The sequence below is a fragment of the Opisthocomus hoazin genome, chromosome 2, assembly GCF_030867145.1.
Source record: "Opisthocomus hoazin isolate bOpiHoa1 chromosome 2, bOpiHoa1.hap1, whole genome shotgun sequence".
NCBI classification, from domain to species: Eukaryota; Metazoa; Chordata; class Aves; order Opisthocomiformes; family Opisthocomidae; genus Opisthocomus; species Opisthocomus hoazin.
In genome coordinates this window covers 44,267,807-44,285,279 of record NC_134415.1, presented here as the reverse complement: position 1 = coordinate 44,285,279, position 17,473 = coordinate 44,267,807, and the positions used below count along the sequence as shown (strand labels likewise).

The 17,473-nt window shown below is 41.5% G+C and overlaps 1 protein-coding gene across 1 annotated transcript in view; it reads right to left on the bottom strand.

The window, feature by feature from the left end:
- Positions 1-7,939: 7,939 nt before the first annotated feature.
- LOC142364625 (apolipoprotein B-100-like) overlaps positions 7,940-17,473 on the bottom strand; it is a 90,182-nt gene continuing 80,648 nt past the window's right edge. The window contains 6 exon segments of the mRNA XM_075444535.1: positions 7,940-9,155; positions 9,158-12,487; positions 13,422-13,798; positions 16,149-16,294; positions 16,560-16,747; positions 16,882-17,057. Of these exon segments, the coding sequence (XP_075300650.1) occupies positions 9,025-9,155; positions 9,158-12,487; positions 13,422-13,798; positions 16,149-16,294; positions 16,560-16,747; positions 16,882-17,057 (4,348 nt within the window). The 3' untranslated portion in view covers positions 7,940-9,024.

The window sequence follows — 17,473 nt, the reverse complement described above, 5'->3', positions numbered from 1 at the left end:
TAAGAACTTCTCTTGACAATAGAAATTGCGGCACCAGACATCAGAAAGGGCCACCAATCCACCTTCCAAAATCTACACCTACTTGTGGAAACTTTCACCAGATCAGCATAGCGCTTTTTCCTCATGACTTACAGTTCAGGCATGATGAAGCTCCCCGCCTACAGAAGCTGGAGCTTTCTGACAGTGGGTCAAAGCAGCCAGTTCAGCCTACACAAACTCATTTAGAGCTCTAGGGAACCTAAACGCGGGCAGCTGCCTGCCTTCCAGGCACAGGCAGGCTTCATCACATCACTTGACCTCCTCCACCTCAACCAACCTAATTTTAGTCACTGGTATGAGAGGGCTTCCACCACGCTCGCAGGAGACCATTTACCTCCCAATAAACTATCCTCTGCAAGGTGGCAGAAAAATCACTGGAATTACAGCATCGCTATTACAGACCAAACAACCCTCTCTCCAACGCAGAGTTTAGCAGGGGCAGACGGGGAGCCGGGTAGCTGTGTGCCAAATGCAATTACCACGGCACACAGAAAAACTCTTCCTTACTCATTGTCATTAAAACACAGGCCCAGTCTGCTGGGCGTCGGTTCAAACTGTTGTGTGACAGCTTCCCTTCTACTTTTGCTGCCATACACACAGCAACACTGCTGCAGATAGACAGAAAGGACAAAATGCTCAGTAACTCACCAGTTAGAAGAGTTTCTTTTTCTTAATTGGTGACTGAGCTAAAGAGACAAATATTGAAGTATCACCTCAAAGTTATGCTACCACAGGGTGAAGGCATAATCCTAGTGGGCAGCGGCCAGGGAGATGGGGATGGTATCCCATTAAGTCTCAAGGGATCGCTAACAGAACAAAGATGGCACCAACAGGGGCTCTGAAACAGCACAGTGACAATACCTTTCTTGCTCCTCTGACCTGCTTCTCTAGTGGAAAACTACTTTGCTCGGGACATGGTAACTCTGGACCTCGTAACAAAAGAAAAAAACCCTTTCCAAGGAGAAAAGACAGGAAAGAGAGAGCAGAAACATACTCACGCCCCCTAACAGTATGATTTCAGGTGGCAAGAAAGAGCAAGTGGTGAGGCACTCTCAAACGCAGCTTGCACTCAAATACTCCAGCTACTGTTTTCACTCACACCCTTAGAGACTCATTACAACGTATGTATTTTTAAATCTTACCTTGCAACGCATGGAGAAGGTGCTTGTGTTGCTCTGGAAGAACTCTGCAGCGAGGAACAGAACCCTTGCTAGGTTTGGGCTATTCAGCTGACAGCAGTAACTGCTGCAGCCATCCAGCTGGCAGCTTAGCAATACGCATACCGTACCCTGAAGTGGTCATTCAGGATCCTGGAATACTTCATTGCAGTGTCTTTCTCATAACGAAACATTGCCATGTGCAGAATGGACTGGGAGCGCATGCTGTGAACAGAAACACACCCAGGCATCGGTGTTGACACTCGCTGCTGCCTGCCAAGCAGCCATCAGCCTTGTGGGACAGAGGCAGGCACACCCCAACTGTACTGCAAAGTCAGGAAAGCTCAGAACTTCTCCTTTCACTCATCTTAAAAAAAGACTCTGTGAAAACATCACAAGGGAAAAAAAAAAACAAATAAGGAAGGGCCATGTCTGGTCTTTTATATAAACAGGTTCCCAACCTCTTCATAGGTGCCACGGGCTGAGGAAGCTCCGGCCCAGAAGCGCCTCAGCTATGTTCAGCAATGTGAGCAATGCCCTCCTCCTTCAGATTTCAAAGCAGGACAAATTATTATTCAGGAACAAAAAATTATGATCCATCTCCTAAACCGGTCACTCAAAGAGACACAAACAATAAACTTAAAAAACTGAAGATCATTTCTCCAAATTCCCAAGAAAACTGTTTCCAGGGTTTCTGTTCTTGTTTAAAATTATTTGAGAGAAACACAAATATAGTTCCCACAGACAAACCACAGAATCACAGAATCACAGAATGGTAGGGCTTGGAAGGGGCCTCTGTGGGTCATCTAGTCCAGCCCTCCTGCCCAAGCAGGGTCACCTACAGTAGGCTGTAGAGGACCTTGTCCAGGTGGGTCTTGAGTATCTCCAGAGAAGGAGACTCCACAACCTCCCTGGGCAGCCTGTTCCAGTGGTCCGTCACCCTCAGAGGGAAGAAGTTCTTCCTCATGTTCAGACGGAACTTCCTCTGCTTCAGTTTGTGTCTTTTGCCCCTTGTCCTGTCGCTGGGCACTACTGAAAAGAGCTTGGCCCCATCCTCCTGACACCCAGCCTTCAGATATTTGTAAGTATATATTAGGTCGCCTCGCAGCCTTCTCTTCTTCAGGCTGAACAAGCCCAGCTCCCTCAGCCTCTCCTCGTAGGAGAGATGTTCCAGTCCCCTCACCATCCTTGTAGCCCTCCACTGGACTCTCTCCAGTAGCTCCTCATCTTTCTTGAAGTGGGGAGCCCATAACTGGAAACAGTACTCCAGATGAGGCCTCACCAGGGCAGTGTAGAGGGGAAGGAGAACCTCCCTTGACCTGCTGGCCTCGACCTGCTGGCCAGACTCCTCCTAATGCATCCCAGGATCCCACTGGCCTTCTTGGCAGCCAGGGCACACTGCTGGCTCATGGTTAACCTGTCATCCACCAGGACACCCAGGTCCCTCTCCGCAGAGCTGCTCTCCAGCAGGTCCACCCCAAGCCTGTACTGATGCATGGGGTTGTTCCTCCCCAGGTGCCTTTGTTGAACCTCATCAGGTTCCTCTCTGCCCAGCTTTCCAGCCTGTCCAGGTCACGCTGAACGGCAGCACAGCCTTCTGGTGTATCTACCACTCCTCCCAGTTTGGTGTCATCAGCAAACTTGCTGAGGGTACATTCTAACTCTTCATCCAGGTCGTTGATGAAGAAGTTAAACAAGGCTGGGCCCACTACTGACCCCTGGGGGACACCACTAGTTACCAGCCTCCAACTAGACTGAGCGCCGCTGATGACGACCCTCTGAGTTCTGCCATTCAGCCAGCTCTCAATCCACCTCACCGACCACTCATCTAGCCCATAATTCCTGAGTTCCCTAGGAGAATATTATGGGAGACTATGTCGAAAGCCTTGCTGAAGTCTAGGTAGACAACATCCACGGCTCTCCCTTCATCTGCCCAGCCAGTCATGTCATCGTAGAAAGCTATCAGATTGGTCAGGCATGATTTCCCCTTGGTGAATCCATGCTGACTACTCCCGATAACCTTCTTCTCCTCCACTTGCTTGTTGATGACCTCCAGGATAAGCTGCTCCATCACCTTTCCCGGGATGGAGGTGAGGCTGACCAGCCTGTAGTTCCCTGGGTCCTCCTTCTTGCCCTTTTTGAAGACTGGAGTGACATTGGCCTTTCTCCAGTCCTTGGGCACCTCTCCTGTCCTCCAGGACCTCTCAAAGATGATGGAGAGTGGCTCAACAATGACATCCGCCAGCTCCCTCAGCACTCATGGGTGCATTCCATCGGGGCCCTTGGATTTGTGGACGTCCAGATCGCTTAAGCGATCCCTCACACAGTCCTCCTCGACCAAGGGAAAGTCATCCTCTCTGTAGGCTTTCTTTCTTACCTCCGGTGCCTGGGATTCCTGAGGGCCTGCCTTGGCACTGAAGACTGAAGCAAAGAAGGCATTCTGTAGCTCTGCCTTCTCTGTATCCTTTGTCACCAGGACACCCGCCTCATTCAGCAGCAGCCCCACATTGTCCCTAGCCTTCCTTTTGCTGCTGATGTAGTTGAAGAAGCCCTTCTTGTTGTTTTTGACATCCCCTGCCAGCTTCAGTTCCAGGTAGGCTTGGGCCTTCCTTGTCACATCCCTGCACGCTCTGACCACATTCCTGTACTCTTCCCAAGTGGCCTGCCCCTCTTTCCACATTCCATGGACCCTTCTCTTCCACCTGATCTCCGCTAGAAGCTCCTTGTTTAACCATGCAGGTCTTCTGCCTCCTTTGCTTGCTTTCTTTCTCAGGGGGATGCACCGCTCCTGACCATAGAGGAAGTGACGTTTAAACAGCAACCAGCAGTCTTGGACCCCCCTGCCTTCGAGAGCCCTGGCCCACGGGATTCCTCCCAGCATCTCCTTGAAGAGGCCAAAGTTAGCCCTCCTGAGGTCCAAGGTTTTGATCCTGCTTATCGCCCTGCTTCCTCCACGCAGGATCTTGAACTTGACAATTTCATTGTCACTGCAGCCGAGTCTACCTCCAACCTTCACATCCTCCACCAGTCCCTCCTTGTTTGTTAATACAAGGTCTAGCAGAGCGCCTTTCCTTGTTGGTTCCTCCACCACTTGCATCAGAAAGTTATCATCGATGCTCTGTAGGAACCTCCTGGATTGCGCCTGCCTAGCTGTATGGTCTTCCCACCTGATGTCAGGGTGGTTGAAGTCCCCTATGAGAACCAGGGCCTGTGATTGTGAGGCTGCTTGCAGCTGCCTGTAGAAGGCCTCATCAATTTCCTGCTCCTGGTCAGGTGGCCTGTAGTACACACTCACAGTAATGTCACCCTTATGAGCCTGTCCCTTAATTCTAACCCATAAGCTCTCAACTCGTTCCTCATCTGCCCCCAGGCCAAGCTCAATGCATTCCAGTTGCTCCCTCACATACAGAGCAAGTCCACCACCTCTCCTTGTTGGCCTGTCTTTCCTAAAGAGTCTGTAGCCATCCATGACAGCATGCCAGTCATGTGAGTTGTCCCACCACGTTTCTGTGATGGCGACCAAGTCATAGCCGTCCTGCTGTATAATGGCTTCCAGCTCCTCCTGTTTATTGCCCATGCTACGTGCCTTGGTATAGACACACTTGAGCTGGGCTGTCAGTCTCACCCCTGACCCTGGCACGCCAAGCCTGGGCTCATCCCTAGTGAGCTGGGCGATGTCCCCTTCCCCCTTTGAACCTAGTTTAAAGACCTCTCAATGAGCCCCGCCAGCTCGTGGCCAAGAATCCTTTTTCCCCTTTGAGATAGCTGCGATCCGCCTGTTGCCAGCAGGCCCAGTGCTGTGTACACCTCCCTGTGATCAAAGAAGCCAAAATTTGACCGACGGCACCAGTCCCTGAGCCAAGGGGACTGGTGGAGCGGAGGGGCAAATCCTGGGAGTCCAAACCTTGGGGAACAAGGAGTGACCAGGCCCGTGAGCAGTCAATGTTCTGAACTCACCTTGGTGTGTTGAGGGCCACGGCAGTTACAGAGCTTAGGTCATACCATGAAATCGAAGAAATTCAGGGTGGAAGGTACCGCTGGAGATCACCTAACTCAACATCCTACACAAAGTAGGGTCAACTTTGAAGTTAAATTAAACTTTGAAGTCAGATGAAGTTACTTAGGACTGTGCAACCTTCATTCTGGCCTGTCTTGAATTTGTTAGTGATTATTTATCCTGTCTGCATGATTTTTCAAAGATATTTTTGTGCAGATTTTTATAGATAATAATATAGCCTTTGTCCTACAAGATCCCAAAGTGCTTCTCAAGTTATACACATAACTGGCCAAAGCCTACTCCTGCTGAGACCAATAGACATTTTGCCATTGATTTCATTTAGGCCAGGATTTGGCTGTGTAGAAACAGAATACAAGCAATTCTGTATGTCCGTACGGCCTTTAATAAATTCTGGTTTCCCATATGAGCAATAAATCTGCCAGCAGAAGAGTACTACAAAATTTGGTGTCACTAATGTTTCAATACAAACTTTGTGAAGTATCAGTAGGCCGTAACGACAGTTGCTCTAAAAGTATTAATAGCATAATTTAGAACCAGAGATGGATGATGTACTGTACCGTGTGTGTGGATGTGGATGCACGTGTAGAATCTCCATACACGCAGCAAATTATACACGTATTTTTACACCACTTAATAAAAGATCGGCTCTCGTTAGTCGCATAATCTAAAATTCTGGAACATTTTGTCCTACGTCCTACGTCTGCAAAAGTTTTTCATTTAGGAACACACACATTTCTTGTCAATGCTATTTCTACAATCACTTACTTAGAGCAGGGCATACTGTTCTCTGAATTTCTTGTTAAAATGTTTCACTTAATTAAACTTTTACAACCAGTTCTGCTCTATGTCTGATACTTGCTGTAAATTATAAAGAAAAGCCCCTCTGGCATTTATGAGAATTTGGCCGATGAAGACTACAGCAAAAAAGAAAAAGAAACAGTGTCACTAAGCCCGAGATAGTTGCTGATTCCCAGTTATCATCTCCCACACAATTAAATTTAATATAACATTTCTTAGTGTATAAAATAGACTGAAAAAGAGGCCAAAATAGAACTAATAATATTTTAAATGATTATATTGCAAATGTTTCATAAGTGGAGTGAATTGCAGCATCATTTGAGTAATTGTGGCTTTGTCGACATTTCTGTAACTTATTACATGGAAAACAAGGCTCAAATTTGCTGGAACCAGACAGAAAAACAAACCAATAAACAACCAACAGGAAAAGCCATGGGAATTGAAGTTACACCTGGTTGTATGTGCTGATGGGACGTACCTACGCACACATGCAAACACACACACCTTTCCTGTGTCAAAACATTGCCTGAGTTTCAAACGGGTGCTTGAGATGGCCTCTCTGGCGTGGAGATTTAACAACAGATAAGTGCCAGCAAGATCTCATTTCTGAGAGCAATGTTCTGCTTCCAGGCCCTCCCAAAACGTACTGTGGGATGACTGCAAGATGGCTGTCACACTGCTGACAGGATTGAGAGCTTTAATCCAATTGGCGGCGACACTGCTATGAGACTTGGAAATTTCCTCTAACCTCTAACCACAGTTTAGCGTGCAAACTATTGTGTTTGCTCTTGGGAAGCTCCACTCTTGCCAAAGAGAGCCTGTATTTATGCTATTTGGTGTATTTATTATTCAGTTAACCCATTCCTTATAAGTAAATCCTTTTTTAGAATTTATAACCCTCCCAAGAACTATGGATGATGGACAGAAATAAATAGCCATGAGGGAGAAAACAAAAGAAAACAAAACTTTAAATCTCTCTTCTCCCATAACTTTTGTAATTTCTATTGTCCTGCGTTTCACAGGGCTATTAGTCATGACGAAGGGAATCAAGAATCAGACAGTGTCTGAGAAATCTGGTTGTGCTTAAACATTTGTAAAATTCAGGGAAACGAGTTGTGCAATATGACATCAAATCAGGATCAGATGACCCACAGGCTTCAGCTTCCTGGTGAATGAAGGTGAAAGGGCTCTGCAGCCAACATCTTTATTTACCGGGATGCTCAGTAGGACATGTAAACAGGGTTTTTTTATACCTCTTGGTCCCCCGGGCAGGGTGACATACGGAGATTAGTTCTATTCAGAATGAAAACTCCTTATTTTACAGTTCACAGGGGACTGCTCCATCTCATTATCTGAGAATTATTGCTGTATTTGCGACGGCTGAAAGCTCTAAAGAGAAAATGGATTTACTTTACTTTCTAAGAGATACCCACTCTGCTGACAGCTAGACAGGTGTGTGTATACTACTGCACTTGGCAGATTCTGATTTTGGGGCTAATGTAGCTCATCCGAGAAAAATCATTACTGGCAGACCTACTTGGGTAATAGTATTATCTGGCACCAGGGATATCAAAGTTGTGTAGCCCAACTTGCTCTGAGATCTTGCTAGATTGGTGTGGACCAGCTGTGGAGGTGGAAGTGTTATTGCTGCACAAACTCAACACCGGCACTGGGCTCTCCTGTTTCCAGGACCTGAGCTAGCATCTTTGCATCGTGCTGCTCTGTGCTGTAAAAATGTACCTGCTGCCACAAAACTTCTTCGGGTATTTGTAAACTGGTGCTCCATTGCTTCCTGTATGTGCCCAATCATACCATGGGATGAAACCAGACTCTCTGTTTTCACATTAATGAACAAACAACAACCATATTACAGAGTGAACCGCCTGTACCAAAACAGACATGTACACAAAATACCTAGTGTTGTTTGTTAAAGAGTTTATTCTCAAAGAGGCAACATTACTTCAGCTTGAGCATGCCTTTCTCAAGGACTACCTACATAGTATTCCAACAGTTGAAAATAAACCGTAACAGGTGTGTGGACCTCAACAGGTTTTTGATTTTCCACTCAAAAGAAGTCCTGTTTCGTGAGTGAATTCTTCAACATTATTTAAATTCATCTTTAACATGACAATTCATTTAAATGAGGTCTAGGCTTCAGCCTAGGAGACTGAAGGGAAAACTTTTTGATTCCCATCATATTCAGTGATGTCAGTGAAACTTTGACAGTTAACTAAATTTGCAATAACTGAAAGTTAGACAATTTGATGTACAAACAGAAATATCATGGGGAAACAGGGAAGAAAACCCTGTATTTCTGACTCGTAAACTAGCCAGTAGAAAGAAAACCCATCTAAAGTACTTAGCACAGTTTTCTCAAAACTGATACATGCATAAATTTAATTTTCTTAACAGAACATTGGTATTATTACCTGCAGTATTCCAGGAGCCAGATTTCAATATATGTTTATATTTCTATGTTTTTTTTCACTTTTTGATGTTATTTTTCATAATTTATTACTTTTTTCCTTCATATTTTTCTACATGCTCCTTTCCTCTTCTTTTTCTCCCAAAGATATCTATGAAGGTCTTTCTATGTTGGGAAATAGATGTGTTTCCAAGCTATTCTTCAACTGGCTTATGAATGTGACCTGTATCTTAAAACCTGTTTATTCTATGCATTCCATAGCTTTTTTGACTATTTATAATATGTATTGCACATTATTGGCTTGATCCAACACACAGCGAAATCAAAGCAAAGACTTCCCACTGACCTTGACAACTTGCAATAAGCCCTATAGTCCAAGTAAAAGTAGCAGCTGACACAAAAATGCAATAAAGAACTCATTTATTGGCTTATTAAGTTTATTCAAATAACCTAATACAGATTATTTAGTTTTCACTTACAAATTCAGATTCAAACAGTATCTACCTGAAGCTCCAGTACACTGATTGCTGTTATTTTTAAATACATTGTGGTACAAACTTAGTATTTCTCCTCTTCTGCATGTCCATTCAGGTCTTCATGCGCTGCTGTATATTTTCCATAATCTGCTGAAGGCTCAGTTGCTCAGTGGCAAGTTGTTCGTCAATGAATCTTTGCATTTCTTCCCACTTCCTCGAGCCTTGCTCAATGCCTTGAGCATGCGTGTTGGTTCCACTTTTTTTCCGAGGGCTTCTCTGCTTTTTTGGGGCATTTGGTAAAAGGACTGCCAGTCAAACAGCTTGGGCACATCTGTTCTCAGCTCTCCTTGACGAACAGTTATATATGGCTTTATGGTCTCAGCTGTTTGCTCAAACCAACGAAGAAGCTCTGAGATATACTGCAGGAATGCAGTGCAATTTTCTATAGTTAGATCAATTAACCTTTTGGCCTCACTGATTAGCTTTTCTTGGGAATGACTAAGCTGCCCATAGATCTCCTGGAGTTTTTCTTTGACTTGCTTGTTATATTCATTGATTTTCCTCTTAGCAGCTGCAGACCAATATCGGATTTTTTCCTGAGCAGCAGATGAGAGCTCCATGACCTTCTGTTTTCCTTTTCCTTCAACATCAGTTATAAGGTCATCGTATTCCTGGCTGTAGTTTTCCACCAGCTCTCTTGCGTGGTCTGTTAGGCGTGTAACTGAGTCAGCAAGATCTCCAATATACTTGTTGTGCCAATCCACTAGTGCATCTATTAGATTCTTCAGCCATCCTAGTATCTTGTCTTCCACCTCGTAGTATTTCACCGAACATCCAAGTGTAGTTAGATCAAAATATTCCTCCCACAATGCCTTTACATAGAGGAGCAGCTGGCGCAGCTTTTCTGAGAGGTCCTGGAACGTCTTCTGACTAAAATCTTTAAACTGAGAAATGTATTTTTTAACATCTTCTGCCAAGGATCTCAGTTTCTGTGCATAGTCTGAAGCCATTGCATCTTTGTACAGCTGTTGTGTTTGGACTTTGATGTCTTCATCAACCTCATTATTTACAGTTCCAGTAATCCGCCCATTGAGCTGAGCATTATGAGAGCCTGTTAATTCTACTTTCATTCCTCCAAGCTGTGCTGTGCCTTTTATATTGAGAACACTACGTCCCACACGCTGAGACTCAATTTCAGACTGAATCTGAAGTGTTGTGTAACTTGGGAAAGCACATTCACATCTCATAGCTTGGCTGACTTTCAGGTACTTATCATTTCTTCTGCTGTTGGCAGAAAATGTAATAATGAGACCATCAAACCTGAAAATGACGAGAGAATCATGAGTGCCTTCATCGGAGAAACTAGGAGAAGCCCATTTCCAGTTTCCTTTACCAGTGCATGTAAGTGATATGAGTCCTGCATTTACTTCTGTTGTCACATTATTGACTAGATCAGCCTGGCTGAAGAAATCAGCTTGTGGAATATTCAGTCTGTGGGAATATGCCGTTCCACTCCATATCGAAATTTTTCTTTGCAGCTTGACCATTAAATTATTCTGTAGTTCTATTGAATTTTTCGTTGTATATAAGTTTGCTCTAGTTTCAGCTTCACCTTCTACCGAAGTCCCTAAAAATATCACTTCATTGGTGTGATCAACTTGAAGGAACCTGTGGTTGACCTTCATGGAATTTTTAAGGTTCAGCTGCTTCATCTCAGGGGCCAAGAGACATGAATCTGCAATAACACTAAAAACTAGGAAGTCTAATTTGGATGTTGTTTGAGCTGAAAGGGACGTCACAAATTCTGGACTGTTTACAGATGTTGTAGTATTATGAACCTCAGCTTGTGTAGACAGCGTAAAGAATGGAGAGATGACTTTGAAAGCACGAGACAATTTGCCAAACATAGGGACAGTCACAGTATGTGGGATACGTGGAAGCTGGAACTCTGGTATCTTCATGTTAGGAATCTGGAGCTCATTTAGATTTAGCTTTGGAACCAAGAATTCTGGTATTTGAAACTGAGGCATTTGTATTTCTGGGAAAGAAATGTTAGAAAAAGGCACATCTCTCATCTTCAGATCTTTACAATATAAATCAATTGCTGGCAACTGAAATTCACCAGACGTGAGTTTGTCTATTGTTCTCATAATCTGAAGTTTAATCTCATTCAAGTCAATTGTGCAGGAAGGAACTTTAAAGGTATTTAGAACGGTAAATTCTGGGGTAGTAAATTTCACTGGGATTTTCATGTCCTTTAGTCTCTTAATATTTATCTCATAGGAGGGGATATGCAGATCAGTCAGTGGAACAATGAAGTCTGGTGTTCTAAATGTTGCTTCCCGAAGACTTCGGAGACTAACCTCCAAGGCAGGTATAGTGACTATAACAGTTCTGATTTCAGGGACTTTAAATCCTGTTTCAACAAACTGGTTTAAATTTTCAGCCCAATTTTTCAGATCATACTCTTCAGCCAAAGCAACAATTTTCTTAAAAGCTATGTTCCACTGTTCAAAAATGTGTATTACAACAGAATTGTAGAATTGGCTTATCTTCTGAAGATACCACTGGAATTCTTGGGAAATATCCATTTCAGAAATCCTCTCTCGCAGGTCTTCCAGATGTTCATTTACCTTGGCTTTCAAATTAGCAAATGTTGTTGAGTTTATGAGCTCCTTGAACCAGTTAACTATTGCAGCAAGCTTGGTGTCCCTTAGTTGTTCCATGTACTTTGAAATAACGGCTCTAAAATCTCTCAGATACTGTTTCAGTGCTTCTGATTTCTGTGGAAGTTCTAGATTTCTGAGTTCCTCATTTATTTTCTGGGTCATTTCTCGGATTTTGTTATTTGTGTCATCAACAAACTGGCTATAGTCAAAAGACTTGAGCTTTTTAATAACCATGTCAAGGAACTTGTTGACTTCCTTTATCATAATTTCATAATCAAAGGTTTGCACTTTCTTGACAGCATCATCAATAAAAGCAACAGCTTTATCAAAGCATGACTTCACATCAATATTTTTCAGGTAGATGGTCAGTTTCTGTACAGTTTCTTTTATTCTGTACTGGTTAAGCAGGTCTATCACTCTGTCCATTAAAAAATATAACTGCTTATCAATTTCATAATTTACCATCAATTTGTGCATATGACCTCGGAAAGTAATGGAAAACAAATCATCACTGTATCTGCCAGATACCTGATTGGTAGCCTGTAGGTAAGAAGAATCCAACTTCAGATTTGATTTTCCTTCTAAAACTCGTCTCTTTTCATTGTACGAGCTTGACAGAGTGTCAATGCTTCTTGCAAAGACAGAAGCCACTTCCAGCTGTCCTTCCATCTTGACGTTATTGATAGTTACATTATTTGTCTTTTCAGAAACAATATCACCGGAAAATGAAAGCTGAGGACCCAGAGTACTGGATGCCATCAGTGACACGGTGTAGTTTGCAACTGGACTAGAATCATAACTCTTTGTCCTGGCCAACTTAAAATTTGATGTTAAGAGTCTGTGCTTCAGGTGATTTTCATATGCACAGGTGAATCCATTTCTACTGTATGATGCTTCTCCAGAACCTGAAATAGAAAAAAGAAGACAAAGGATAACAGTGTAATTTATACCTTTTTGTCTTTAAGACTTTGTCTGATGCCACTAAGCTTTTATCTTACTGCTTCAATTGCTATTACTGTTATACCATTTTGCTTTAGAGGCCAAAATATTTTGGTAAATCCTGAATATTTCTATAAAAATTGTTATTATTTTGATACTTGGGGTTAAAATTTTGAACTATGAATAAATTACATCTCTACACTACTCTACTGACCACACTTATGTGAAACAGCACGAAGTTACATTGTTATTTAAACTTCAATTGAGAAGATGGACTCTCAAAAATAACACATATCTAACATGCCTGTTTTTTAATGTTTTCTTTATCGTGCTTCATTTATGGTGGGGAGTTTAGGAAAGACTGAAGCTAGCTTCTCCTTTTGCAATTTGAGAACTCAAACTGCAATTTGAGAGGAACTAACTTAAAAATATCAGTTTTAAGACCTATCCAGTCTGAATCTGGGGTAACTGCTATGTAGTTATGGCAGTATATGGACATATATAAATGATAAAAAAAAATATTTATATATATATAAAAAGGCAAGAAATAACCTGTGGTCATACCTACACATACACCTGCACACTTGATTTTGAAAACACTTGACTTGTCAGATATAAATTGTTTACAGAATCACTCCTTCAGTTTTGAAGGACTTTTTCTTCAGTAGGGAATATCTAGGAAAATACGGACCTTAAAAGTCTTTATTGAATTAATTTGACTTCACTTTTTTTGCCTGAATAAACAGATTCACATAATATCTTTTAAAAAAAAGAAAGTGATTAGAATTATACAACACTTTAAATAAGGAACAGGAAAATGAATGTGCTGTACCTGATACATGGAAAATAAAGTCATTAAAATAATTTTGCCAACGTTGCAGTATTAGCACACATTCTTACCTTTCACACTGTAGGAAAGTAGCTCAAAAATCGAATCAGCTTTCGTGGTATAAGTAGTTCTTATGCTGGATGCCTTCTCTGTGGTGCTATTAGCCAAAGTGTACGCTGCGGTCCAGTTGTAGTAGTTGCTGTACACATTAGCAGCGACCTCTAAAGTGTCAAGTAAAGGCACATGTAGAGGATAGGATTCTGGAACAGTAAATGTTGGGATTCTGTGTTCCTGAGATGGCACACTTATTCCCATTGACTCCATTACCAGAGGAGGTGTTTTAACAGTCTGTGGCACCCTTCTGTCATGGGATGATCTTCCACCGAATGGCAATGGGATATTAATTAGAAAACTGTTTTTATTTAAGCTGTATCTGGTCCGGTCTTCACTAGAAAACAAAAGTGACTCTGTTAGAAACTCTAAGTCCAAGAAGCATATACAGAAATTTCCATGATTCCTACTATTCCCACGATACTGAGCTTACTTACATGCTTATATCAATGCCCTGATGTTAGGTTTAGAGAGAAATGTAATGACCATCTATTATTATCAGCATTTTTAAAGCACTCATCTACCAGAATTTACTGAAAGCACTTTGATATCAGTGAATTCTGTCAAAGTTTTTTCCCCTTATTTCATAATCAAAGAGATTCATAGGTCAAGTAGTCCAGAAACACATTCATTCTGTAAGACCTTGCCTTGGAATTCAAAGGTTCCTGATTCTTTGTTCAGAGCTTAACTTCAGCTCACAGGTGGAGAGTGCCATTCCAGGGGCTAATATACAATGGTTATGAATCTTGTATTTGATTTTCTACTCTGAAAATCCAAATCTGCTTTCTGAACATTAATGAAAAGATGTATTGACACGAAAATGATCCTCAAAATGAAGGAATCTGAATGAAAATAACTGACACATAGGAAAAAAAAATACTCCAAAAATACTGCTGCACTTGTGCAATGTGGCATGTCAAGTATCAGAAAAAGGGGATTATATTGTTCTTTAAAAAAGTGATGTAGTCTTATAGAAATGCAGAAGAAGTCTTATTAGCATTAGAAGTTATAAGAACCTGAATTATAAAGAATTTATCTTTATGATGATAAGTGTTTCAAAAGTTTCATCCAAATACTCAGGATTTGTTTTATTCTGAATAAAAATAAATACAATCTAACCATTTTAGCAGGAGCTAGGACTGGAAAAAACAGATCATCGGCTGAAAAGCTTGTGGGGGAAAAGTGTAATTATGAAAAGGCAAAACAGGAGGAAACGTGGCCTTAATTTGTGCATGAACAATAAGCTGGCAAAGATGCTTTTCTTGTTTGCCTAACCGGTCTTTTACATCACAAAATCTTCTTTTTTACACTTAGAGCTACATCCTAAGATGAAAATCATGGAAACACTTTTGAAATTTGTTCCTTTACATCAAATGGTTAAAAAAATCAACATCACAGAGCAGCAGAAATTCCTATTATTATTATTAAATGTGCAGTGCTGATAAGAACACAGAGGAAAAAGCAGTTTTTTCCTTGTTTATACTTAGCTTAGGAATACACTGGAAGCAATACAGTTGTGTGTCGTTAACATCCAGTTTCGTATTACCACAGTGAAAGACAATACATGGAAAAATAGCACTAAGAAAGATAAAATGCCAGACTGTTCTCCATCTGTTTTTGCAATCCAACCTTACACTAGCTTCTGCTGTCCTTTACATCTGTTTCAGCCATCGATGTGTCCCCAGCTCATGACTAAACTATACAGACATGTTTCTACTTATCACAGTGGTAGCTGTGGATATATTCTGAAGATACTACCAAACAACACTGTTCCTTGAATTCTTATGCATAGGCAGAGCAGCAATGTGCTATGAACACTAAATGGCAAGAACAATATGTGCTAGGAACTGTAATGAGAGCAAATCTTGGCAGGTGCACGAGTATTTTAGTCTAGATCTACTCTGGCTGACTTATCGTCTAATTTCCTAGAAATAGAAGAAATACACTATTTATCTGCCTTCCAGTATCCCTTTTTGCTTGTCAAATACTACTTTTTAGACATTTTTAACACATTGGATGATTTCTATCAAATTTGACAGAAGGCTAAAAGCCCCAGGGGTAACTACTTTCATGCAAGTTCTGTGAAACTCTCTATTAGCTGGAGGGGATGGGCCCAAACTAGTGCAAGCATCCAGTCCATATGTGTACAACCACGGCACGTGCTGCCTCTGAGCAGGTGACAGATGGAGTCAGACATGGGAAGAGGTCAGTGTACTATACTGGTGGAGGTCATCCAGTATGCGTAGGGGAACAGGAAGAAATGTCCAATAGGACTACACAGGAAAAAGTAGAGTTATTAGGATTATGGCCAAAGACAAAGTGTCTGTGGGGGTGCAGGACACAAATCTACGGGAAACCTGGCTTCATTAGTGGCTTAAAGTAAAGATTGTTGAACGCTGTATTTTTGTTCCGTTCTCATTACTACATAACACAATACTTCAGGATATATTCGTATACTGCAGGAGTGATTGCTGTAAAGTCCAATCTGTATTAAAGACACGCATTATTTCCTCCATATAATTTCATGTCTCTGGTCTTAAAATTCTTGGTTATGATTCCAATTTTAAGCTAATATTTATAGCAATTCCACTCTGTTTTATAAAACAAAGTAAATTAAAATAACACAAAAATACGAATAAATACCTATTTTCAGTTTCCTGTGTGACTATCCTAATTTATCTCCCTACCTTTTCAGGAAGAGTTCTTCAGGAATGGTGATAACAGGCAGGTTAATTTTCTGAATGTTCAGTTCCTGCAGTCCACTTAGTTTGTCTTGCAGAATCTGGGCATAGGGGACATCTCTTGATGCCTTTTGCAGCCAGGTGTTGGTTGCCTGCAAAGAGGAGACAAGACTTTCAAAGTAAATAACAAGTTTTAGGACTTCCCAGGAAGTTATCTGAAAGCCATTGTAGCTATCCATATACTGAGCACTACGCATCTGATAAAGTGACTGGTTCAATCGAAGTTGGAAATATACATCTTATTCAATCTGATGAATGCTCTTACAAGTAGTTGCCATTTTGACACCCATGGGGGAGGTGAGAATTCACGAGAGCTATGTGGTCAAGCTGTAATATCTACTGTAGGCTGAAACATACCACAATAAATTGTGACACAATATGTCGCAGTGTCATATTAGTATGAGCCACCTTCTGATCCAGCAGTTCATTGGCATGCTTCTCTAAAGGTTTTGAGTAGTCTGAAAAGTCAACTGCAAAGCCAGAAGACATTTTTTTCACAGCAGCACTGGCACCTGAACGCCACTCTAGCTCAACTTTCTCAGAATCTGAAAAACATGAATTTAAAAGAAATGGGTAAAATTAGTAATATGCTTATTCTATTTAGGGATATACTACAAACTAATGCAATAAGATGTTTAAATTCATAGGATGTATGTGTGGATCACGTTTTTGCCCCTACCATATCTGACAAGAAGTCTTTCTGAAATTGAGTTTCCATGAGTTGTTGCAGCTGAGCTCAGCTGAAGATATCCTTCAGTTGGTGAATAATTAACCTTTGCTTCAGTTCTAAGTTCAGTTTGCAGGGGAGGAATAGAAATGGTGCCCCTTAACATTGCCTCTTCTATTCCAGCGTATCTGTGACAGCAGAAAGTAAATGTGAATACAAAACATCTCACTCTACTTTTTCACTTATGTTTCAGGAGAAATTTCAGCATTTAAATCTACAGTAAAGGCATAATAGATACTATAAAAAAATAGATTGAATCAAGCTTGTAAATTTGTTCCAATTCAATGAATGTTTTCAGCTTCTGCTAGTTACTTTGGGAAATCTATGGTAAATTATTATAACGTGCACAGATGCACACAATAATAATTCTGTATTAATTTCATAATACTGAAATGGATGAAAATATATACCTGTCTTGGTAAAGTTGTACCTGAACCAAATTCTGAACTACTGGCTCAAGCTGAATTGCCTACTAAGGATACGGCCTCTGACCACGAATCACACAGAAACAAAACACTTGATGAAACATATTATGCCATGGGGC